The sequence below is a fragment of the Carettochelys insculpta genome, chromosome 7, assembly GCF_033958435.1.
Source record: "Carettochelys insculpta isolate YL-2023 chromosome 7, ASM3395843v1, whole genome shotgun sequence".
Lineage (NCBI taxonomy): Eukaryota > Metazoa > Chordata > Testudines > Carettochelyidae > Carettochelys > Carettochelys insculpta.
In genome coordinates this window covers 45,742,032-45,767,356 of record NC_134143.1, presented here as the reverse complement: position 1 = coordinate 45,767,356, position 25,325 = coordinate 45,742,032, and the positions used below count along the sequence as shown (strand labels likewise).

Genomic DNA, 25,325 nt, shown 5'->3' with positions numbered 1-25,325 from the left:
GTGTGTGGTGTATGTCAAAGTTCCAATGATGCTGATGAACCATGTGGCTGCCACATACTGAGTGAATCATGTGTGATTCCACATGCTGGAATTTCTGGATTTTTTTTTTTCAGGTTAACTTTTAAAAAAAACCCTAGGAAATAAAAACACATCCAACTATATTAAAAGAATGTTATGGGTTTAGAAGCAAGCTCAGGAAAGTTAAGAAATATCAAATTAAGGCAGCCTGAGCAACTTAAATTTCACCCTGTTCCGTGTAGGCATTACGATACAGTCTTCAGTTACAGGATTATATATTGTTTATGCCCACAGGCACTTTTCCTGATTCAGTACACAGACTAGGACCTGATCTGGAGATTAATCAATAAAGCGTAGTAAAGGAGACTGTTGTCTGTAGTACTGCTGCTTTGTTTGTTGTAGAAGTTTTGAATGAGAAAGGGAACTGCTGGTATTAAAAGAACAGTTTCATGTAAAGACAGCTGAATTCTGCACTGGAGAATAAATAGTTTCTCATTATATTGGAACTGTCCATCCTTTGCACTGAATGAGGTAGGGGTCCTATAAAAGAAATAGTGTATGATCAAATAAGCAAAGTCTATTATACTGTCTATGCACAAGGCGCTGAACTAAGGTTGGCACAGGCAACCTTTATCGTGGCTTTTCCAAACTTTTGAATACTTTGACAGCTTAATGTTCATTTGTGTGTGTGTGTGTGTGTGTGTGTGTGTGTGTGTGTGTGTGTGTGTGTGTGTGTGTGTGTGTAACATAGATACTCTCATGCTCCCTCTGTTCCTAAGCAACACCAGTGTCTTCATATATTCAGAGTTACAAACAATACTCAAGTGTCCTCAAGGATGTGCCAATACTATGAAGATTGCTGGAGAACAGAGTACGAATGATGTAGAAATAGAATTTTAATTTCAGCCTCCATGAAAGCAGAGTTCATGCATTGGATTATAGGACTGGGGTTTAAATCACAGAAGAAAGTTGAATATAAAATATTTGGAACAGGGCTAATGAGATGAGGAAAAATCATATTATTTCTTTTTTCTGATCACGATACAAGAGTTTTCATCACAAACCATGTTTTTCTGTTCAGTATTTTAGGGAATTCAGATTACGTGAAGTTTGCTTCCTTGTGCAAATAGTTCCCAGTATTGTAGTTTAATCATGATGCTTAACTTAGTAAGAAAGAACTGGTCCTTCCACTGCTTTGTATTACCTCTTGTCTCCCACATAGATCAGGTTCAGAGCACTGTATGTTGCATTTATATTTGTATTCTCAGTTTTGTAAAGTTAGTTTCTCTAAATAAATGACCACTTTAAGGGGTAGATTGTAGTACTTTTGCCGTGAGTTCTTTGGTCAGATGGTGTTAGGTATCATTCGCTAGATGTAGACAAAGCCCCAAAATGAGGACAGATGTATGCATGTAATTACGCAGCAGGTTGCAACTTCTATTAAACTTCTAACACAGAGGACAGGCAGTTTCTGCCCATCACCCATTCTCTCCTATATCAGGCATTTAGGAGGTTTGATTGTAGGGGTTACAGAATTCCTTATCATATAACCCATATCTGTCCTGAGAGTTCATGGGCTCCTCAGCAGATAACCCATAATACAGTGGTTCCCAAACTTTTTGGCATCGCACCCCCATTTTGATTTTTGAGAAGCCCTCACACTCCCCTACCTCTTCTTTGCCATCATCCAACCCTCCTTTTAACAAAAAAGTTCAGTTAATAATTTAAAATTTTAAATAAAAACAACAACTTGATATAAAATGTTATTTAAAATTAAAAACAAACACACAGTTTTTCTTGGCCCAAACATTTCATAAAAATGTAATTTAACATCAGAAATAGCAGAAACAAAATAAATTTAATGTGAAGGATGATGCTGCATTTTCTTCAGGAGTTTGGAAATCCTAGGTTTGAAAGATGTAAGTGTTCAATGCAAATAGTTTCCAACATCTGGTCAATTTTTGTTTTGTTTTTAATGTGACTAAATTTGAAAAGCTTTGTTTCCACAGAGGTGCATTGATGAAAATAGAATCATAAATAATAATACATAACACTTCTCCAACTTCCAAGTACATTGGGAAATATTTTATCCAAAATTCCTCCAACCTTGAGTTTTTGAAATTATCTTTTGTACATGAATCATATTTTATTTCTAGGTCTTGTTCTTGCAGTACTTCTGGCAATGAATTGACATCAGCATTGAATGGATTACAAACTAATTTGTGAATGGGGTTGCCATAAAAGTTGTGCACAAAATAGCGAATGAATTCACAGCAAAGCAGTCAAGATGAAACAAGATGAAACACAGTTTTCTTCTTCACATTGTCTTCATAAAGTTCTTGTAAACCTTCCTTTTTGCAGCAAGTGATGAAAATGTTGGAAAAGATGAAAAGTTAGGTGTTTGAGCTTGTGTTCAACGTTTCCAAGGCTGGATTTTTTCTCTAAACTTTTTAATGGCATCATGGTACACTATAACGTTTGTACAATTGTTTCCTTGCAGCTTCAAATTGAGGTTGTTCAAAGATTCAACAATGTGTCCATGAGGTATGCCAGTGCAAGTTGAAACCTTTGGTCTATAAATGCATGATATAACTCTTCTGTCTCCTGTTGCTTGAGGAAAATTTCCGCTGCGCCTTTCAGTTTGAATAATCTCGAAAGCATGTTGTTACCTTTGGAAAGTCGTCATACCTCTGGGAAACAAAAGAGGTTTATGATCCATTCCCAAATCTGTACAAAGAGCAGCAAAAAGTATTATATTTAAAGTACTGTTCGTCACAAAATTGGCAAGTTTGATGGCCAAATTCAACAAGTCATGTAGGTCATCTGGAAGGGTTTTAGCAGCCAACCCTTGTCTGTGTATGATGCAGTGAGCTGTGCTTGGGATGGATTTTTTTCTTTCACCAATGTCACAAATCCAGAGTGACAGCCAAGCATCGCTGGAGCACCGTCTGCGCATACACAAACCAGTTTTCCTGTGAAAGTCTATTTTCTTCAAAAAAAGAAAAAAAATCATTTTTATAATGTCAGAAGCCTTTGATGTGGTCATCAATTCCTTCGAAAAAGGTGGTTCTTCTTTCACAGCTCTGTTGTTAATCAATCAAACATAGACAAGCAACTGACAACATTGTGCTACTTCAGTGGTATCTTCATGCTGAATTGTGAAAAAAGGAGAAGCCAACACTGCCTCAACAACTTAAAGTTTAAGATCTTTCGCCAGGTCATTGATGCAACATTTCACGCAATAGTTAGAAAGAGAAATTTCCGATAGGTTTTTTTTTCTTTTGTTTGACACCGAACACAATATCAGCTACTTTCAACATGCAAAGCTTCACAAGAGTTTCTTCAATTGTAGTGTGCTGTCTTAGCTTTAGGGATGAGCAATGACTGTTCATAAGAGTCTTCTACCACTTTGGCCGACTCTTGATGAAAAGCCCCAGTAGTGTCCAGCTTCATACATTTCAAATCTTCAAGTTTTGTCTGTCACATCGCTGTGGTTCTTCATCAACTGTTGCTGAAGACAGCCAGGTCTCAAGGCATCATTGCTGAGAACTGTGTTGCATACTATGCATTGAGGATGATTGATCCTGTTTTTTTCCATGAGAGTGAAGCCATACTTAATGTAGTCTTCATCATACTTTCTTTTCTTAATCATGGCCATAATATATTCGTTAAAAAAAATCTATAAAAATAATTTTCCTGATTTTTATGGGCAATGGGGTAGGGTACTTGTGGGTGTCTGGGAAGAGTACTCATGGGAGTCTGGGCAGGGTACTCCTGGGGGTCTGAGCGAGGGGAGGGGACAGCTTGGTTTGTACCTGGGGATCCCGCAGCTGTGCACCAGTCCTGGGTCTGTACCAGCTCCAACTGCTCAGGCAGTGTGTGGCTGCCATGGGGAGCAAGGAGCAGTTCAAGCTGGCATAGACCCAGGGCTCCTACTCTTCCCCCCCCCCCAATCCCCCACACAGCAAGGCAGCAGGCAGAATGAAGTCGCTGGCAGGCAACAGACCCCACTTTTCAGGAAAGCACTGGCTGTTTGGGGAAGGGAAGCAAGCCACGCACTTCCTGAGATGCTGGCTCTGGCATGCAGCTGTGGGACTTCCCCCGCCATGCCTCTGGAAGCTGTCACTACCTCCATTTTTGCAGGAGTTGACACTGGTATGAGTTCTTTGTTGGGGTGGGGGCAGATTAGTGTGGGGATGGGTTGCCTTCCATCACCCCAGGATTTTCTTCATGTCCCCAGGGGAACATGCCCCCCCAGTTTGGGAACCTCCACCATAATATGAGGTAAGCTTTCCTTGGTCTACTCAGCTCTCTCGGACTCAACTCTCTGAATCCTCGTATCCTTCTCTCTGTGAAGGGGAGAAACAGCATACCAGAATGGGGGCATAGATGCTTGAAGGCGACATGGCCCCATGAACTCAAGGCCCATCACTAAAATCCCAGGCCTTTTACATCTTGAAATGACTCATTTTATTCTCCTAGCTGCACAGGAAGAAGCCATGAGTTGCAGAAAGTAAACACCACCAACCAGTACCTCACTGCGGTACCATGCACTTTCCTACTTAACCCACTGTGGCTTGCAGGTGCTGTGAGGAAGGCAAAAAACCTCTGTGGTGCTCCACTAGTTTGGCCCAATGGAAAAAAAAATCCTTACTGACCCCCCTGAGCAGGGGGTTTCAAATCCTAGGGAGGGTTGGGTTCACTGGGACAGAGAAGAAAAAGGCTATGCCAGGTCTCTTTGCAGGGCTAACTCCCAGGAGTTGGGGATTGCTGGCCAATGAAGACCTCTTGCCTCAGCTGGCCACTTGTTGCCAGGGATTCCCACGGTCCCTTGGCAAGTTTCTCACTCCCTGCTACTGGGACTGTCTCCGTCCCCCTTTCACTGCCAGCCCCATCAATTTCTTATAACAATATTGCTATTTGTCATCATATACTAAAATTAAAATATATTGGACAAGATTGTGAGACACCCCCACCACTCGCAATTGGTGTATCTACACTAGGCACTAAATTTGAAGTTAACTCTGAAGTTAGGCACTACATCGAAGTAGCCATCAGAGAGTCTACACACATTTTTCCCTTACTTCGAAGTTAATTTCGAAGTAGGAAGCCCAACTTCCAAGTCCTTACTCTATTCTTAAGAATGGAGTAGTGCCCTACTTCGAAGTTTAACTTCAAAGTAGCGTGTGTGCAGATGCTCAAATTCAAAGTTGCTTACTTTGAAGTTGTACTTTGAAGTAAGCAACTTCGAAGTTATTTCTGTAGTGTGGACACAGCCAAAGAGTAATACTTCACTCAAAAAATGAGCACACACTTTTTCTAATAGGATTACTTGTTAATGAGAATATCAGAGTCTGATCTATGATTCTGAGATACAGTTTCAAAATGCTGGACAACTGTCCCCCTTTTTGGCCATGCTCATGTTAGCTTAATTTTACGAAAAGTATTTTATAAATAAATGTTTGAGCAGTGATCCTTGTTTGATGCAATTCCTTACGAGAAGCATTGCTTTTTATTTGATTTGATTTGATTTTTTTTATTTTTATTAAGATCAGCCAACAGATTTTCATGTGTGATTTAGTTGTGCTTCCAAATACAGCTAGAATGAGTTTTATGTGATTCCGGTGAGGATTTTATCTACATGAACCCAGCCGGGCTGGGGGAGGGGAGTAATATAAACCCTGCTATACAAGCAAAATACTCAGTGAGTACATTACTGTTTAAGAGTAATCTCCTGGGTTTTTAAGAAGCCAAAGGCCAGAATATAATCAAAGTTTAGCCATGAGGTAGCACCTTTTTATTAATTGCTAATATACTTCCATTAAGTTAAGAAATTAAGTAGCAGGTGTCAGGCTTTTATTATTTTTTTTATCTTATATCAGAATGTTTTTTCTGGCAATCTGTCCTTGTTGCAGAATAGTTAACCTTGAGTCCTGTACAAGAATATCTCCTGCTTTTTCTTATTTGCCACCTCCATTAAAAAAAAAAAACCAACCCTGGAGCAGACTGCCTGGGTCACAAGGAAGTGTACTCATCAATTAAATGTGTGACAGTGTTTTCCGTTGGATGAACTAATATGTCAAGGAGATGGGCAGGACCTCATGTTTGTGCTTTTGACAAATCAGCAAATGTTTAATCTCTAAATGTGCAGCTTCTCATAAATAATGCAGCAATCGCTGAGCCAAAGCACTACTCTGCCAGGAAGGTATCTCAGTCAATAGAGAAGTAAAAAGACAAAATAAAACTAAATCATCCTATTTGTTTGATTCTTTTACACCTGTCATTAAGACTTTGTGTAATGACAAGGAGTCTTGTATTTTCCCCCTCAACTGCTTCTATTTAACTTAGTCAAGAAATTTGAAAATTTGTCAAACAACTCCTGAACTTGAGCACGGCAGGGAAGTAAAATTAATAGATTTTGTAATAAAATATAAAAGCAGAATTGTATCTTTTTCTGGGTATTTCCTAGATCATTAATGTGCTTAACCCCCAGTCAGTACCTAGAAGAAACAGGGAAATTATCAGCAATGGGGAGAAGTACAAAAACCAAAACCTCCACTGTTAATTAAATTCTGGCCCCACTAAAGTTAATGGCAAAACTATTATTGACTTAAATTGGAACAATGTTTGTTTCTCTTACTCTTTATCACCTATAGAACTAGCAGATTGACTCAGCACAGCATTTGGTGTGAGCGGAGGGGTTGGGTATGGAATGGGATTGCAGATGTCACAGCAGGGGTTTTGATGTGGGGATGCCTTAGGGCAGGGGTGGAGTGTGGTAGAGTGAGGGCTGGGGACTGAAGGTCGAGGGTTTGTTGATGAGGGATGGAGGGGTGGGCTGGGACCAGGGGGTGGAGGGTGTTGGAATGCAGGGGCTGCGAGGGGGTTTAATTGAAGGGATGGGGTTTATGTGGTGAGAATATGGGTGGGGGTGAAGTTAAAGGGCTTGGTGTGTATGTACAGGAGGGTTAGGACACAGTGGGGGTGCAGACATCTAAGTAGGAGTTTTGTTGCGGGAGGGCTTCAGAGCAGGAGTGGGGGGCCACAGAACAGGTGGTGTCTGGCAGGGAGTTGGGAGGTCTGAGGGCTTGCCAGGGGTGGCTACATTGGCAAAGGTGGAGCTGGACTGGGGGGGGGCGGTGGGGTGGGGTTTGAACAGGCTGCACTGCCCAGCCCTAGCATCTTCCTGTGGGTGTCCAGGTTACAGTTTCTGGCCTCAAATGTTGGTGGGTAGGGGGAGGCTGGTCGGGGCCAGTCCATTTCCTGCAGCCCCAGTCATAGTTCTTGATGCAGAGGCACCCTCTCACACTTTGGAGAAAGCTGGGACTCAGCTCCTTGGGGCGGGGGGCTTCCTCCGCTCTAGTGTGAACTCAGGTGGTGCCAGAGCTGGGGCTGGGCTTCTTAACCCCGGCCCTGACACATCAGCAGTTGGAGGGGGAGAGGGAGGGGCAGAGTTTGAGCTGTTTTCCACAACCCTAGCCCTGCCACAGTAGGGGTAGGCGTCGCTGGGGCTGGCGCTGTTTTCCCCCCACCCCAGGACAAGTGGCGGGGAGTTGGGTGGTTTTCCTGGCCTTAGCCTGCATCTGGGGGTGAGGGGACAGGACTGGGGTTTGTGGCTGCAGCTTCTTGGAGGGAGTCTAATTGTGTGTGGAAGGTGGTGGGGGGAGGCAGCTGGGCTCCACCTGCATGGCATCAGATGCATGGCATCTGATGAAGCGGGTCTTTGCCCACGAAAGCTTATGCTCCAAAATATCTGTTAGTCTACAAGGTATCACAAGACTTCTTATTGTTCTGGAAGCTACAGACTAACACGACTACCTCTCTGATACCTGCATGGCATTGTGGCTGAGTGCCATGGGGTTTGGGGTAGAGGGGCACTTACCTCTCCTAGCAGGGTGGAGAGCCCTATTTCCATGTGGCCAATGTCTTACTGCTGTGGCTGCCCCCCACCCAGTGGTAACTCTTCAGTATGGCTGTTCCCTGTGCTCACTGAGTCTGAAGTATGTTGTCCCTCCTCTCAGTTCTCCTCCCTTTCCATGTTCTGGAAGATCCTGGGCTTTCAAGGATTTTCCACTTTCCAGGTACACTGAAACCCTGACCGTGGTTTAAGCAAGGATAAGAGGCAGGTGGATATCAAATTCCATGGTTGTAGCTCTTACAGTTTGAGGAGTTCTTGGCCAAAAGTAGCACAGACACTCTCACTCTAAAATATATACAGTATTAGATTGTGCACCCAACAATATGGTAAAAGAATGCTGGGTTGTAAAACCAGGCTAAACCAAAAGTTAGGAATGTCAGAGTTAAGATTGCGTAAGCATGCATTATGACCGTCTTTCAGTACAAGATGAAATACTGTCATTTCCATGGAATGCGACTTCGGCCATTGAACAGGATGGTGTGAATTCATTTTTCTGTTTTTCGTTCAAGGTGTTAGGAGAAGTGTGTTTCCTGTCTCCACTCTCTATTTTACTTTATGTGCTCTGTTGCAGAAGTGCTGAACACTCAGAACTCCAACTCAGACCCACAAAGGTGAAAGTTGGGGCCTCAGAAAATGGGGAACACGTTTGGTCTTTTAACATAAAGTGATAGGCATCTTTCACACTACTTGTTGCAGCCTGTACTACCTATTAATATTCAACTTATATGTGAATGTACTGTTTCATCTAGAAGATGAACTATTGAAGCTACAAAGCCTCATTAATGATCAATAATAACCAGTATTCAAAGTCTTAATGCCTAAGCTCTAGTTCTGCCTTTTACAGCCTGTCCAGTCTTTGTTTAGCAAGTTTTGGTTAGGCCTCTTGAGAACCCCTTTACCCTCAGCAGTCGTTCAGTTTTGTTTTTGTCATGAACTATGAATGATGGACGGGGACATAGACCTGTCTCAATCTCTGTTCAGGACAGCACTTAAACATACATTTAAGTCTCCTAATTAAGCACTAATAAACATGCTTAAAATGAAGCACATGCTTAAGTACAATTGTGAATAAGGATGCTTTCCTTAATCGAGTGCCTAAGTGCCTTGCAGGCTAGAGAGAGATTTTTAACGTGTCCTTACATTTTTTGCTTTGCTTTGCTTTGCTGAAAAGGAATAGAGATATTTGTATGTTTATGTTCATAGCTGAATCACGGTCTACTTATTGTGAATATTAGCTCATGGTGAGTAGTTGATTTACACTATGATTTCTTCAAAAGAGCAAATTGTAGGCATGCAGCTCCCAGTGAATTTCACTGTGCTTTGGACACTTTCTGAGTTTTCTTTGAAAATTGCACTCCTAGAGAAAAAAATGTTGACACCATGATTATGCGTTTAAAGGTGATGAAAAACAACAACAGCAACAAAAATTAGTGAAAGAGGATTGATTATAAAACTAGACCAGGATTAGAAACACAGAATTTTAAGTATAGTAAAGCAAACCTAGTCCAGAGAATTATCTTTCTTCTCTGTGTTTTCTTGAGTTATTCAGCCTTGTTCTTGTATCTGCTTGTTCTATTGGTACCTCATATATCAAACCCTTTAAATAGCTAGGAGACTTCTTGCATGTTGATGAAGAGATGCTTTTCACAACAACTTGATTTCGTTCCCTGGGCAAACTTTCTATTTTGAAACAAAATCCTGAAGTCACTTCCACAGTGGATTACTTGAATTTTGCCGAAGGCAGATAAGTTATATCTTTCTTGCAGCCTGTGCTTCTAAAACAACCAGATTTTGCCCCAGTTACACAAAATCCAAGATCTTTGGGACTGATGTTGCGTGTGTGTCATGCCTGGCATAAAGCTCTTTGGAATGCAGTGGACAAATTTTGCTAGTTTGAAAGTAGCAGAAGGTTTCCAGATTTGAGACCTGAGAAGCTGGCTTTCAGTGATCCTCAAAATAGTGTGCCCTGGCAGATGAAGACTTATGGGAAGCTGAATTATGCTGAAGGGTGATATTATCTTTAGTACAGTATACCCGCCATTTACCAGATTAATGGGGGGAAGGGGTGCCTGTTATTCCCAGAAGACCATTAAATGTGAGGATATACTGCCACCCGACTCTTCCAGTCCCAGTCCCCCATCAACTAAAAAATAAAATAACAACAAAAAAACCTGCCACTCACCACAGCCACCACTGGAGGAGCCCCTAGACCCTGCCCTGGCTCAGATCCTGCCGCACTTCTGAGACCTTGCTGCTGCGCATGGCTGGAGGTGCCCCGCACAGCTGCAGCTGCCTCACCACATGTGGCTAATTGCACCTCATCGCGCACCATTGGAGGGGCCACCTTGTGGCCTGCAGGAACTGCCGCTGCACACTCCTGCCACCTGGGTGCAGTCTGTGGCAGCAGGAAGTCCCCCCCACACCTTTTTTTTTTTTTTTTTTGGAGGCAGGGGGCGATTTAGGATTTTACAGACCCCAGCGGACTTTGGGAACAATGCGGGGAGTCCATTGTTCCTAAAGTTCGCTAAATTGGGGTCCAGAAAATCGAGAGTTTACTGTAATATTCTCAGACAGTTGATGTCATTAATGGCCCCTAGAAACACCTGTCATACGGATGGTATATTTCACTGTTTTAGGAACCTTTATATATTTTAAAACATTAATAAAATTAGGTGTGTGTTCTTTATGCCAATGACAATGTCATTGTAAGTATCAGCACAGAATACCACGCACTCAGCTCAATACAATGGTTGTTACATTATTGAAACATTTAATAATAGAAAAGAACTGTACAAGAACTAATTTTAACAACATTCCCAAAAGATACGTAAGTATTACCCCGTGACAGTTCTTGAGGTGCCCAGGACTAAGAATTACCTTATTAACCCTTGCCTTCAGCAAGAGGGACAATTGCTTTTTCTTAACTGGGTGTCCAGTCCCTGACACCTCCAATCTCTTAGCTATCCAAACAACTTCCTTTGGGCTGTGCCTGCCTTTATTTTCCCTTAAAGGTTAACAATAGGTACAGCCCAGGTCATCCCCTATACACTCTCAGTAGCATCACATATATTGTTCACAAGGGAAAAGTATACTCAGCAGTTTGAATGATTCATCTCAGGATTAGATTAGCTTCTTGTACAATAGTACAGCTCCCAGACACATTTATAGTGAAAGACTTGTACATTTATTACAAAAGATCACCATAGTAGAATAGGATAATGGAATCATAACCGTTACATAGGAAACAAAATTGGTGCATGCTTTCTGGAGACAAATGTAGCACTGTCCATTTTCCTCTCAGGTGCAAAGTAAACAAGGAGTTTTCTTTGCCCCCCAGTTATAGCCCAGTAAACCTGTGACATGCTCACCTGCCTCTAAAAGGCTTTGTCCCTCATTCCTGTTCTTCTGTTCATGTTCAATCTAACAACCCTTCATCTTCATTTTGCTCAGATTGGTGATTAATACTCAATTTACATTTTGATGAAAGATGGAGAAATATCTGTCTGGCAGAAAACCTGCTTTCACCTCTGCTGGGGATTAACACCTGGATACAAACTCTAAGAACGTATTTCCATCATATATAACCAAGGTCAATAACCTTTCTGTGGTGGAGTGCAGAAATTTGCCCTTTTGACTTTTTGTACAGTCCAAGTACCAGTGATACTTTTTAAAGTCACTAATAGTCCTACTTACAACAGCTTCATTAATAAATAAATTAAGATGCAGAGCTTTAATAATTAGGTGGTGATTGGTAGCATTAGCTGGTCTTTTGCTAATTCACAGGTAGCATGGCTTTGAGCAAGTTCCCGGCTGTGTGGGGGAGAAGGGGCTGGGCCGAGCTGTCGCCTCGCTTGCTGATAAAAATCAGTTTGCATGCCACTCTTGGCACCTGTGCCGGAGGTTGCTGTCCCGATTATATAATTATGTAACTCCTGCATGATATCAGCGCATACGTTTTCAACTATATTCACAAGCAGTGACACTGCTTTCATTTAAAACCCACATAATATTCTTTACGGATAAATACTATGAAAATAGGGTGCTAAGTGTCTGGTCCATTAGAAATTGGTGTTGCAGTGAACCCTTTACCAGCTGTCACCAGTGAGCATGTGTGTCACTCTCCCGTTCTACATTCCCATTCTACAGGAGATTGATAGAAACAGGCAGTATGATTTGCTTTGTAGCACACAGTGAGAAAATGTCTATATCTAGGATCTGATCTGAGATGTTGACTCCCACCCCTTGTGTATCGCTTCTGCATTCTACGTTACCTCCAAAATCATTTGTTTTGACCTGTATGTAAGGCAGAAACTGTTTGGCAGATTCTTGCAAGGATGAAGTCATAGACCTGTCATTATGAGGCAGACTCTATAGGGAGTATTTCAATGTCAGGTGAAGGTGCTTACCACCACCCAGCAGAGAGCTCTTAATTTCTTTATTTCTGAATACGTGATTTGTTTATAAAGTTGTTTTTTAAGATCACTAACTAAACCTGCTTCATATTGCACCTTCCTCATCTGGCACCCTCAGGACCTCTCCGGTCCTGAATGAGGGAATTTACCAGCAGAAGGGAGGTCCCCTGCCTCCAGCCCCACAGCCTGTGACCAACTCTGCTTCCTCACTGCTGCCCAACCCTACTGCCTCTAGCCTCCCCATCTCCAGCCCAAGCAGCCCCCTTACCTCTGGCATGGTCCCGGACCATGGCCACGACTTGGGGCGCAGCCCCAGCCACTGGCTTCACCCAAGTCCAGCCCCAGCTGGGCTGCAGGATGCAGCTCCAGCCTGGTCCAGGGATGCTGGAGCCAACCACAGCCAGAATAAGTGCTGGCTTTGCCTGCAGCCGGGCTGCCAGGCTTGTCCACAGCCCAGTGTACACTGGCTCCAGCTGTGGTTGGATGTGGCCTTTTCTATGGCCCCAGCTTCAGCCCATCCTGGGCTGCCAATGTGGCCCCAGCCCTGTGGCACAGGCCCACCGGCTCCTAGCCACCAGCCCTCAGCCCTTAGCCTAACAGCTCTCTGGTCCAGTAGCATCCATGGTCCTGCTGGACCACTGATAATGCTGGACCAGAGAATCCCAGTTTTGGGAGGTGCAACCTGTATAATAAGTATGTATGTCCTTAGCAAATTTAGGTCATAGGTACACTAGAAATGTAAATCAATGTCTATTAAGTCAACTCACAGCCACTGCAGTATTTCTGTCATGGTACATATCTGCATTACCCTCCTTGGGTCACTGGTGCACATCCTCACCAGGAGTGCTTCAGCCAACCTATAGGCAATGTGGGGAGCTGAGAGCTTGGTCTCTCAGCTCCATGGCAGCCTCCTGCTGGGAGCATGGCTATCCCACAGGATCCTGGGAGGTGGAGGGCTGCCTCTCTTCCATTCTCCAGTCTCTGGCCAGAAGCGTGATGCAAAGTCACCTGAGTTTCTCATCCCATTTTCTTGTCATGGTTCCCAGCTGGAGGCAGCGTAGGAAGCCACCCAGGGCTTTTGGCCCAGCCTGCGGACTGGGAGGGAAAACATTGTCCCTCCAAATCCCAACTGCTGAGTGGTGGGAGGTGTGCAGTTTCACTGCACACGCTCTGTAAATGACATCCAATGTAAGGGATGCAGTGTCTATACAGACATTGCAAAGTCTTGACTACACTGACAGAAACCTTACACCTTGTGTCTCTGGAGTAGGGCACTTAATATTCATGGGAGCAAGGCTGTAGTGTAGGCACAGACATAATTAGGTCAACATAAGCTGTTTTCTGTCATCCTAACGGTGTAGTCTATGCCAGGCCTCGGTAAACTGATAACAGTCTTCTTTATAACTGCTTATGAAACTTAAAAGAAACAAAGATTTTTACTGAAAATATTTTTCTTTTAAAATGTAGTATTTAAATTATTGATATGTATTTTTGTACAGCATTTCAAATGCCAAAAATTGTAGCACAATTTTGTTTTTAACTAAAAGCAGGCTATTCTTATTACTGTGTTTTTGTTTTATTTTTCTACAGGCACTAGGAAGTTTTTACTTCCTTCATGAATCTTTGAAAAACATCTACCAGTTTGATTTTAAAGGTAAGCACAGAAATTAAAAATCAGTAGTTGTCAAAGACTTCTTTGTGTTTCTCATGTCAGGAGAATCCTAGGGCTTTTTTTAATTAGAATCCATGTGTTTGGACCCTTGGAGCTGTACACAGGCCTCATTGACTTCAGAACTTCACATAAGTGCAGTGGTCAGTCAGTGCAGGTCAGTTGCAGGAGCAGGACCTCAAATGTCAGACAGTTTTAATTGGCTTACAAAATTGTTTTGGCAGAATTTGGTTTACCACTTACAAATAGTGTGGGTCAGTGGGAAGAGTGCCATTAATTATTTTTAAAAGAAGAGAAGAGATTCTGCCTTCATGTTACAAATTTTTGTAAATCTCAGAACTTTTAATAATTTGCTCTGATACTTCTAATATATGAGTCAGTGTATGTAATCACTTCCTGGCTGAAGTTACTTCTAATGCTTCTTTAAAGTCAGTATGATAAAAGATTATTTATATTGTACATTATTTTTAGTTGTGCAGTGTCTGCGTTTAGATTATTGAGCTGGATCAAATTAATTCTACATCTTGCATCACATTAATTTGAAACATCACTGAAGCTGTGGTAATTATGGAGTCAACTAATTGTCTCTATTGTACAGATTCATTAATTTTGTGCTCCGAAGAGACAGATCGCCGCTGTTCATGTAATTGGGGGTATAGGGTCTTCCCTTGGTGAAATATTTGGATAGCAGTTCTGTTGATATTGCAATTTGATGCTTAGCCAACATAAATCCTTCTCCTCATCATCTTTTTTGACGCCCAAGGAAAATTTCAAATATTCTGTCAGTGCCTTGTCATATTTTATCTCCGAAAGAGAACATTGTAAAATGCAGTAGTGATGAAGGAACTTTTAATGAGAGGTCAGCTTGTGCATTCAGTCATTCTCCCCACCTAGAACATTTTAACAGACATGGAGCAATAATATGGACTGTCCTTATTCAAATGAACTGGAGCAGGATTGCTACCACAGAGAAATTTTCAACACACTGCATAGGAAGCCAGATGCTCAACTTTCGTGAATGATATCTGGGATTGTGATCCTTACTGCCTTAATTGCTACACTGAACACTTAGCCCAGGTACTAGTCTACTGCATTTTTGAGGATGAGGGGTTAATGAACCTGTTAAACTTATATTTATATTGTGAGATGGAAGCAGTCACAACTGTTTATTCATTTTTTTTCTATGTGATTGGGCTTTGTGCATCAGTAATATGTGAACTGTATCTGCCAGCTGATTCAGAGCCAGCAGTTTCATCGCACCAGCAGTCCAGAACTACAGCTTTACCTCTGAGTTCTAGTTAAACCTCCCTCCCTCTGGCTATACATCAAAGATGTCCAACTCTAATGACATCTGGCGGAGTGAAGTGACAGCTACACTAGGGAAGAGGGGCTGACTGGATTTATTCATGGCTGATTGACAGCTTATTTGCTGTAGTAAAGCCTGGAAAGAGGGGTGCGGGGGAGAGAGAGAGAAGGGTTACAATGGAAAAAGTCAAAATAAAGTAAGCAATACAAAAGTAAATAAATAATCATATCTCCCCCCAAGTCATCTCTTTTGGAGCTGAACCGTCTCTCTTCATATAGAAGCTTTTCCATGCCCCTAATCATTGCTTTGTCCCTTTCTCACCAGTATTCAAGATGTGGCAGCACATGGGTTTATTATAGTAGCATTATGCTATTTTTGTCTTCTTATATCTCTCTTTCCTTATGGTTCCTAACATTCTGTTAGCTTTTTTGACAACTGCCGCACATAAAGCAGATGTTTTCAGATCACTGTCCTCAGTGACTTTAAGATCTTTCTTGAGTGGTAGCAGCTAATTTAGTATTTATATTTGAGATTGTGTTTTTATGTGGAGAAACAAAAGATGCCAAATAATTCTAATACACTAAGAAACTCAATGTATGCAAATTCTTACCCTAAACAGTTACTCTTATATCAGGTAAAATGCTTCAAATCAGAGTTGGTCTTTACTCTGACCTGGTCTACGGCTTTTCAGAGTTCTTTAGAATTCTTTGTTCTCAGGTGTCTTTATGTGTATCCTCTTAAGGTGGGGATGCAATTTCAAAAGCCAGCTGAAGACAAAGTCCTGCTTGCTTTCCATTCCTTAAATAGATTTGCTCCCAGCTTTGGAACACTGTGTTCAGTCTCCCCATCCCCATGGAAAGTTACCAGATTCAAGATGGATTTCAGTAAGAGGTGGCATTGTCACATATCTTTCTCGGACCAACTGTAGTTTGAGCTTATAGAAAAAATAAAACTATTCATGAGTCATTGGTTTGAGTACCAGGCCATAAATTTCCTAAAGTATCAGTAATGGCCCTCATTGGCCCACTTAGGCTACGTCTACACGTGCACGCTACATCGAAATAGCTAATTTCGAAGTAGCGACATCAAAATAGCCTATTTCGATGAATAACGTCTACACGTCCTCCAGGGCCGGCAACGTCGATGTTCAACTTCGACGTTGCTCAGCCCAACATCGAAATAGGCGCTGCGAGGGAACGTCTACACGCCAAAGTAGCACACATCGAAATAAGGGAGCCAGGCACAGCTGCAGACAGGGTCACGGGGCGGACTCAACAGCAAGTCGCTCCCTTAAAGGGCCCCTCCCAGACACACTTTCATTAAACAGTGCAAGATACACAGAGCCAACAACTAGTTGCAGACCCTGTATATGCAGCACGGACCCCCAGCTGCAGCAGCAGCAGCCAGAAGCCCTGGGCTAAGGGCTGCTGCCCACGGTGACCACAGAGCCCCGCAAGGGCTGGAGAGAGAGTATCTCTCAACCCCCCAGCTGATGGCCGCCATGGAGGACCCCGCTATTTCGATGTTGCGGGACGCGGATCGTCTACACGTCCCTACTTCGATGTTGAACGTCGAAGTAGGGCGCTATTCCCATCCCCTCATGGGGTTAGCGACTTCGACGTCTCGCCGCCTAACGTCGATTTCAACTTCGAAATAGCGCCCAACACGTGTAGCCGCGACGGGCGCTATTTCGAAGTTACTGCCGCTACTTCGAAGTAGCGTGCACGTGTAGACGCAGCTTTAGTATTAAAAAGAGATTCATCCTTTATATTTTGAACTTCAGTTACAAAAATGATATAAGCACAAAAATGGGATATACAGAGTTAGCAGACTGTAACTTTAAAATGATGTTACATGACTATTGTGCATAAAGTATCTTGGAGTTATGCATATTCATATTCATACGCCAATTTCATAAAGCATGGTGGGGGCCTGTGACAGTGATAAGTTCCCACTCAGCAGTGGGACAGATGAAATCCCCCACCTCCCCATCCCTTGGGGTTTTGAGTTTTCTAGTTTTGTAGTCTCTTTAATCTCCCTGGGTATTGCACAATCACAATCATGGTCAGGCAGTTGGTAATATATTCCTATTGCTAAAATCTTACTATTCAAGCCTGGAATTTCTACTCATAGAAATAGTGTGATACTGTTTGATTCATTTAAAACTTTTGCCATAGTTGACTGTGCTTTCTTTCACATATAATACCACTTCCATGCCAGTGGGAGGTCATTGCTGTGTAATTTGTACCCTGGTACAGTAAACCCTGACTTACCCATAGGTTGTGTTTCTGGGCAACCACGTGTAAGTCGAATTTTGCGCAAGTCAGGGGAGTCAGGGAACAGTCCACAGCTGCTCCAGTAGTCAGTTTCCTGGCTCCCACAAGCGGCTGGCAGCTGGTTCCCAGCTCCACACCACTCGCTGGAGCTTGGAAGCTGACCAGCACAGCAGCAATAGTTGGTTTCCTAGCTCCCACAAGCAGAGGGGAGCTGGGAGCAGAGGGGAGCTAGGATCAGCCTGGTTCCCAGCTCCCTGCCATCCACAATTTTGACTACGTTAATCCAAGTAACACACAGGTCAAATTCACGTAAATAGGGGTTTTACTGTACGGTAAAAGCCAGGTTATCTGGAATTACGATAACTGGAATGCTCAATTAAGCAGCACCTGCTCCGCCAGTGGCCAGTGCTGGTAATTGAGCATATGATTAATGGGGTCAGCGGCTGCAGGGCTGGTGGTAGCAGAGCCAGGGACTGGTTATTGTGCTAGAGCTAGCTTGCCCAGCTGGTGGTGGAGGCTGGGCCTGTGGCTGTGGGTCTGGCTGCTCAGCTGATGACAGCAGCAGCTGAGCCGGGGGCTAGCTGCCATGCTGGGGCTAATGGCAGCAGGGCTGGGGACTGGCTGCCATGCTGAGGCCAGCGGCAAAGGGGCTTGTGGGCTTGCTGCCATGCTGGGCCAGCAGCAGCAGGGCCAGAAGCCAACTGTCCATCTTATGGTAGAAGTGGGAGTGGTGCCAATGGAACAGGACCAACGGTCCCTCTCCACTATCTAGCACATTTGATTATCCAGCACCCCAGGGAACTGGGAGTGCTGGATCATAGAGCTTTTACTGTGTTGTTGGGTCCCATTTACTATCATCATTGCACCAAGTTTCTGTGATGCCTGTATCATCAGTAGCATTGTGTAATACCAGTCACTCAAGTCCATCCATCTTAATATTTAGAATTCTGGTATTTGTACACAAACAGTTATAGCATTTGTTAATATTGAGTTGTCTTCTCAGTGCCTGCATCTTCCTTATCAATTTCTGTTCTTTCCTCTTTAGTAGGATATAGGATGTTCCCTTTAACAAATCTTTCCATGACAGACATGGCAGTCTCAACTGTGTGTTCATTTCTATTTGTCAGCTTTCTCATCGCTCTTACTTTAAAAACTCTTCTGTGACTTTTTTTAGTTTTACATGTGGGCAATCTGGTTACCCTTTCTGTACAGGCTTCTCCTTTCCAAAAGGTTCTCCAGCTTCTGATAGACCTAAATATCTGTCCCAGTCACCATTGTCATGTTTGCATTGAGACCCTGCAGTTCTGCCTGTTCATATGGCCCTGGGCTTGGAATGAACTATTTCAGAGAATACTACTGTGGAGGTCCTATACCTTAATCACCTAGCTAATAACCCAGATTTGGCCTCCAGGATCTTTACTTTACTTTTCCCTGTGTTACTGGTACTTACATGTACCCCTGGGTCTTCCCCAGCACTACATCTGTCTAGTTGTCTTGAAGTCCACAAACTTTGCATATGTCAAGCAATTCTCCTGGGCATCACAAACTTACTTATTTCTAATAATCAAATCCCCCATTACTGTTACCCACATCTCCCTAATAACAGAGGTCCCTACTCCAGTGAAGAATCTTCTGTGTGGAAGAACACCATGACATCATCTGGAAGGAGGGTCTTAGCTATGTGGTGGTTTCTCTCCACTTCAGCTTGAAATTCTCCTTCCAAGGCTTTCATCCTCCTCAGCAGCAGTGAGGCTGCCAGATGAGAGGGGGACAGGTCTACTCTGTTTTCAGAAAACTCATTTGTGAACCTTGCTATCTATCTTCACTCCTCAAGTTCTGCCAGCCTTGTCTCAAGAGCCTGTACTTAGTCTGTGAGGGATGTGAGCTGCTTGTACCAAATGCACACACATGCTACAGGATGAAGAGGGCTATTGCCATGGGGCCCAGGTGATTTAAAGGGACCCGTGGTTCCCTGACTCCTGCTTCCCTCATTCTGCACCACTCTCAAAAGCAGCCCTGAGGTGGGAGACAGCTCCAGCAGCTGTGCCCCCCACCACCACCCCAAGCACCAACTCTGCCCCTCCCATTGACTGCAAACAGGTTCAGGGATGGTGCCTGTGGACAGCAGCACAGGGAGACCCTTGGCTCCCCCACCTGGGAGCTGCTGCCAACGGGGTATGCCAGTCACTTTCAGGCGCTGCTCAAGATGAGTGCTGTCCTCATCCCCTCTTGCATTCCAATCCCTGTCTGAGCCCTGAGCCCCTTGCTGTGCACCAAACCCCAGCCCAGACTGCACACATCCTCCTGCCTTGCACCCACCCCCGAAAGCTAGCACTTAACAGCCCAGAGCCAGCAACCAAACAACCCAGACCCCTCACCCTCTCCCATACACAAACTCCCTCACAGAGCCTGTATCCCACACCCCCTCCCACATCCAAACCTCCTCCCAGAATATGTCCCCCGCATCCCTTCTGCCCTCCCACATCCAAATTTCCTCCTAGAACCTGTATCCCTCCCACAGCCAGACTCCTACCCAAAGGTGCACCCCACATCCCATCCTGCAACCCCCCACAGAGCCCACAGCCCCTCCACCCTCCTGCAGCCTTCTAGAGCCTGAACCCCACGTCCCCTCCCAGAATCCAGCTTCTCACTCTTCTGCACCCCAACCCTCTCCCCCTAACAAGTCAGAACCCTGTAGCTCCTCCCAAACCCAAGCTTCCTCCCAGAGCCTGCACACCCCACAATGCCCCCAACTAAACTCCCTCCCAGGGCCAGCTTCATCCAAATATCAGGCAGACTGCATCCATGCGGGCTTGACTTGTGCATATGTGGGGGCCCATTGGCTGTTCTGCCCTGGGGCCTAGAATGCACATAATCCATACATGCTACATTCAGTGTCATAGCCTGAGTAGTCCCCACTCTGCTGCTGGACTTTTGCCTACATTGTTTTCTCTCTTGTAGGAATATTTGTTCTTTACAGGAGGGGTGGAGGTGATTGGCTTAAATTTAAAGAATGGTTACTAGGCTCTCCTTCCTCACTGATTTCCCCTTTTTTTGCTGCTTCTGTTCTTCTGCTAACTACCTCTCCTGATTGCTTACATGGTTGTCTCCATTTTTCAGCTTTCCTGGGCCATGTGACCTAAGGAAAAAAAAATCTAACACTTTTAGAATTAAAATCTTGACAGCCAAAGCTGATATGTGACCTCCTATAGCATGAAAGGCATTGGATTTTTTATGATCAATAGACCCCTAAAAATTAGCTTATATTTTACACACATTCTAATACAGCAAAAAGAGAGTTTGCTGACCAACATGCAAGGCCTGATTCTGATCTAGCACTCACTGATTTTACACTGTCATAATCTTGGATTCCTCAGGGATGTTATTCCCTGTTTGCACAGGGGTGAGATCACAATCAAGTCAGTTGCATATGATTTCTTCTTTGAGTGATTGCATGAGTCCATCCCCATGCAGGTGTTTGAGTGCTCCAGTACATAGTTGTTGGAGAGTTGTTGCCCTTAGCAGCACCTGTCAGGGTAGATTGAACATCCACTGCTGTCTTATACACCACATATGGCATAAATGGCCACTCAGAGCCATCCTTACCGATACACAAAACACACAGCTGCATAGGGCCCCATGAAATTTGAGGCACCATGGGGCCCTATGCAGGTGGGTGCTGCAGATGGGCTCTGGCAGCCCCCACGTCTATCCTTCGTCTGGCCCCCACACCCATGGGCTCTGCTTAGGCTTCACCCTCTCTGCATTCACTAGGTAGTGTTGAGTGGCATGAGCACAGACTGGAGGACTCAGGAGGAGCAGAGGGAAGGCACATAGCTGGTGGTTGGAAAGTGGTGATTTCTCCTTCAAAACACCATTTCTCTCCAGCCAGTTGTGCAGCCGTCCTGTGGCCCATGCTCATGCTGCTTGCTGCCCCCTGCACCTTCCACCTACTCCCCTGCAGCTGTCGGATGAGATCCCACCATGCCCTGCTCCTGCCTTGGATTGCCAGCTCTCCTGACTGACCAGACTGAATGCTCCCTTTTTTCCAACCCAGCGGTCATAAAATTTTTAAAGGGCTTGAAGAGGATGTTTCTGCTTTACAGCCTTGTTCTGGACTGGAGCCTGAATTTAGTCTTATTAAAACCTCCCTCCCTTGAGCCTCTCACACAGTGGTTTGCAAAATGTGGTCCGTGACCATCTTGCAGATGGCCCATAGGCTTAGAACTCCTACCCCTTGCCATCCCCTCATCTCCTCCCCACTAAAAGTGGGGAACCAACCCTGGCTCTCCAGACCTGCAGCATGCCCCCCCCCTTATGTTATAGCTGCATATCTACTTTTTTATGCTGTAGTAGACTAATATGAATAATTTAGTGTTTAACCTATGTAGGAAAAAATGCATTCAATTGACTCATCATGGGTGGTTGGCTGGTAATTCATGGATAGGTTTGCATTGAGCAGTGTCATCCATGGGCCAGAAAGTTTGAGAACCACTGCTCTCACAGCTTGCTGTCTCCTATGCCTTTCAGCAAAGGTAGAATTTTCTACAACCATTATATTGGCCAGAAGGGTAGCGGAGGTAAGAGCATTAATATCACAGTTTTTATGCAGATAAAGTCTACCTTCGTCCCCATCTAAGATTCCTTATGTAACTGGCCTTCTCTCTTCATATCAGTTAGGCTATAGCGACCTTCTTCCCAAAACCTCATAGTAACAAGGGAAAGATGTCACTGCACCTGCTAGATATTAGGGGAGTGTTTGTGTTTTGCTTGGAGAGGACTAAGCCTTTCAGATCATCCTCTCAATTATTTACCACATTTGCAGACAAAGTGAAAGGGTGTCTGATTTCCACCCAGGATTTTAGCATGGATGTCCAGTTGTGTTTACTTATGTTACCAGTTGACAAATGCAGAGCAACCCTGTGTCCTCCTTCATTCCACTAGATCCCAAGTAGCTTGTGCAGCACTTCTGGCTCATGTACCAGTATTAGATGTCTGCACAGTGGCAACGTATTCATTCTGTCATGTTTGTTTTGCACTACGTATTCTCTCAACAATCTAGAGATGCTGCTGCATTTGGACAAGTAGTCCTCTAGTTCTTGTTCGCATAGACTCTGGTCCTGCCTCCAAATAGAACTGCCTGTGAATCACCCACAGAAGACTGGACATGTGAAATCACTGGAATAATACAAAAGGTTAACCTTTCTGTAACATGAGTTGTACATGTGCATTTAATAGCTCGCCTCTCCTCCTCCTGTCAGATGTTCTGGTATGAATAAACTAGAGGGGGTCTAGGCTGACTCAACTGTTTGTATGTGTGTGAGGTGCATGAAACAGAAGAGGGTGCTCCAACCAGCCTTACAGGTACTGCTCACACCTTGGCAAGACTTATCCCTACTCTGACACTTAGAGTGCAGATGTTGGGGGCCCACAAGAGACCTTAAAAATACCTTGCCTTTAATAGGCTTTGCTTAAAACACTTCCCAAGGTCATAGACTCCCTGACCTTAGGAGGTAGCTGCCACCACTAAAGTGAGGGGGGAAAAAAAAACTTTAAAACCCAGGAAGACACCCTTAGGATGCCTCCCTATGGAGGAACCCCAAGCTTTTAAGCCTCCCTTAGGAGATAGCTTGAAAACAAAAGGATGAAATTAAGCTGCAATTTGATAGCTGACCTTTTAGTCTCAGGCACTCCTTCAAGACACAGGGATTGAATTATTGACTTTAAAAAGCGATTTATTAACAAAAAAAAAAAAGATAAAGTATACCGAGAAAGCATTAAAGCAGAGAGAATTACTTCCCTGGGATTCAGTTTAGGAGTAACAGTTTACAGTGGGAAATATATCAGCCTAAAAAATTCCACATCAAATCCAAAATAAAAGATAACCTGATTGCATTTGACTAAACATTTCTGTCTACTTACATATTTGTATGCCCAGGTCACGTTGTGGCCTGATTATTTACTGGATTTATTATGCTGTCCCAGGATTAAAATTTTTTGGTCTTTCTGTTTTGGCCAGACAAAGAAAGACCACCCCCTCATGGGCAACTGCTTCAATTGAAACAATTCCTCTTCCTTCCTTTTGGTTCAGCTGGCTGCTTGCCAAGAGAGAATCCACTCTCTCTGGCTGCATTTACACTAGCAAGTTCTTTCAGAAAATCCAGCTCTTTTTCAAAAGAACATGCAGTGCTTCTACATGCAAAATGCTCTCTTTAGATCTGAGATCAAAAAAACATGGCTCTTCTCCAGAAGCGTTCTTCAGCTCCTGGATCAGGAAGAGTGCCTTCATTTTGAAAGAAAGCCTGTGTAGATGCTCTGCGGGCCCTTTATGCTGAAGAGCAGTCCTCATGATGCTGCATTTTGCAAAGAGCAGGACACTCAAGATCAAAAGAGCAGACTGATCTTTCAATCCACTTTATTGTGTGTAGACATGATTTTTCAAAAGAAGTTTTTTCAGAATCTTTCTTTGGGAAGAAATTCTTTCAAAAGATCACTACAATGTAGACATAGCCTCTGGGTTTTAGCTTTTACAGGCATTTACTCAGCTGCACGCTGGAGCGTACAGGTACCTTCAGTGGAGTGGACATGGGCACTACATCTCAAAGAACAGCATGTACAGAAAGGTTAACTGGTTTTTTTCCACCTGAAAGGATGTGAGGAGGTACATCCTTTTAAGCCAAGGCTGCTTCTCAATGTCTGTGTAAATGACAGGCTGTTACTAGTTTACATTTGCCCTTGATTTCAAAGTAGGTTGATGATAAAACACATTCTTCTGCCAAAATGGTACAGTTTACCAGTTAATAGTCACTCATTGTCTCAGCAAAAGATTTCAGTTTTCACAGAACAGAATTTTTTCCTGGCTGTGTTTTATATATGTTGCCAAAAATGTTTTCTGTGTTGAATGACGTCAGGATCTTTTTGCTGAGATTGTCAAACTCACTGAAAGAAGGTACATCCATCCATGGTCCACTTAGAATGATGCCACATTCATTTATCAGTATGTTTATTTAGTCCTCCCACGAGAGCCAGATTTTAAAAGTGATAGGAAAAAAAATCAAATCTTCTGTATGTGCCAAAGATATATTGGTAGCTTACGGTAAATGCTTCGTGATTATACATAATACTTCATCAGGATAACTTACAGTAATTAATTTTTATGTTTGCGGTTTCACCAAACATCCACTGAGAGTAAACAGCTCAGAATGTTTAGTATTAGTATATCCAGAGTTCTCCATCTATGGGTAGCAAGTTTGAAATGTAAACCAACTTTGGCAGTTATAAAAAGTGGATGCCACCTAATGGTGGCTGTCTGACTTCCTCCCTCTGTCCTCCTGCATTTAACAGTACTTGCCTGTAAGCAGCAGTGGCCAAGACACACAAAATTAACTACTATGTCATCCTTACTGTTGATTTTTGTGTGTTTGTCCCTATGGATTCTCCACCGTAAGATGCATATGCACTTGTACGCTCTCAACCAGAGACTGTAAAGCAGTGGTGTCCAGTGTTGTATACTCAAGGTCACCCTAGACTTGAGGGGTATGAATACCCTTGAGGGCAGTTCTGCTATCCCTCTTCTCCTCTGTGGGCCTGTTGGAATCTTTGAGGATACTTTGGTGAATAGTTTTACAGTGTACCAGTAAAAATAAACCCCAACAGCCACTGGTACCACATCATTCACAGTGCTGAATGCCTTTTGGGCAGCAGCAGAACCACAAGAGAAGCAAAA

The 25,325-nt window shown here is 43.6% G+C and overlaps 1 protein-coding gene across 3 annotated transcripts in view; it reads left to right on the top strand.

Moving 5' to 3' along the window:
• INPP5A (inositol polyphosphate-5-phosphatase A) overlaps positions 1-25,325 on the top strand; it is a 447,602-nt gene that overhangs the window by 245,148 nt on the left and 177,129 nt on the right. For all 3 annotated transcript variants that reach the window (XM_075000435.1, XM_075000433.1, XM_075000434.1), the window contains exon 5: positions 13,939-14,002. In XM_075000435.1, coding sequence (XP_074856536.1) covers positions 13,939-14,002 — 64 coding nt within the window. The remainder of the gene's footprint in view (positions 1-13,938; positions 14,003-25,325) is intronic.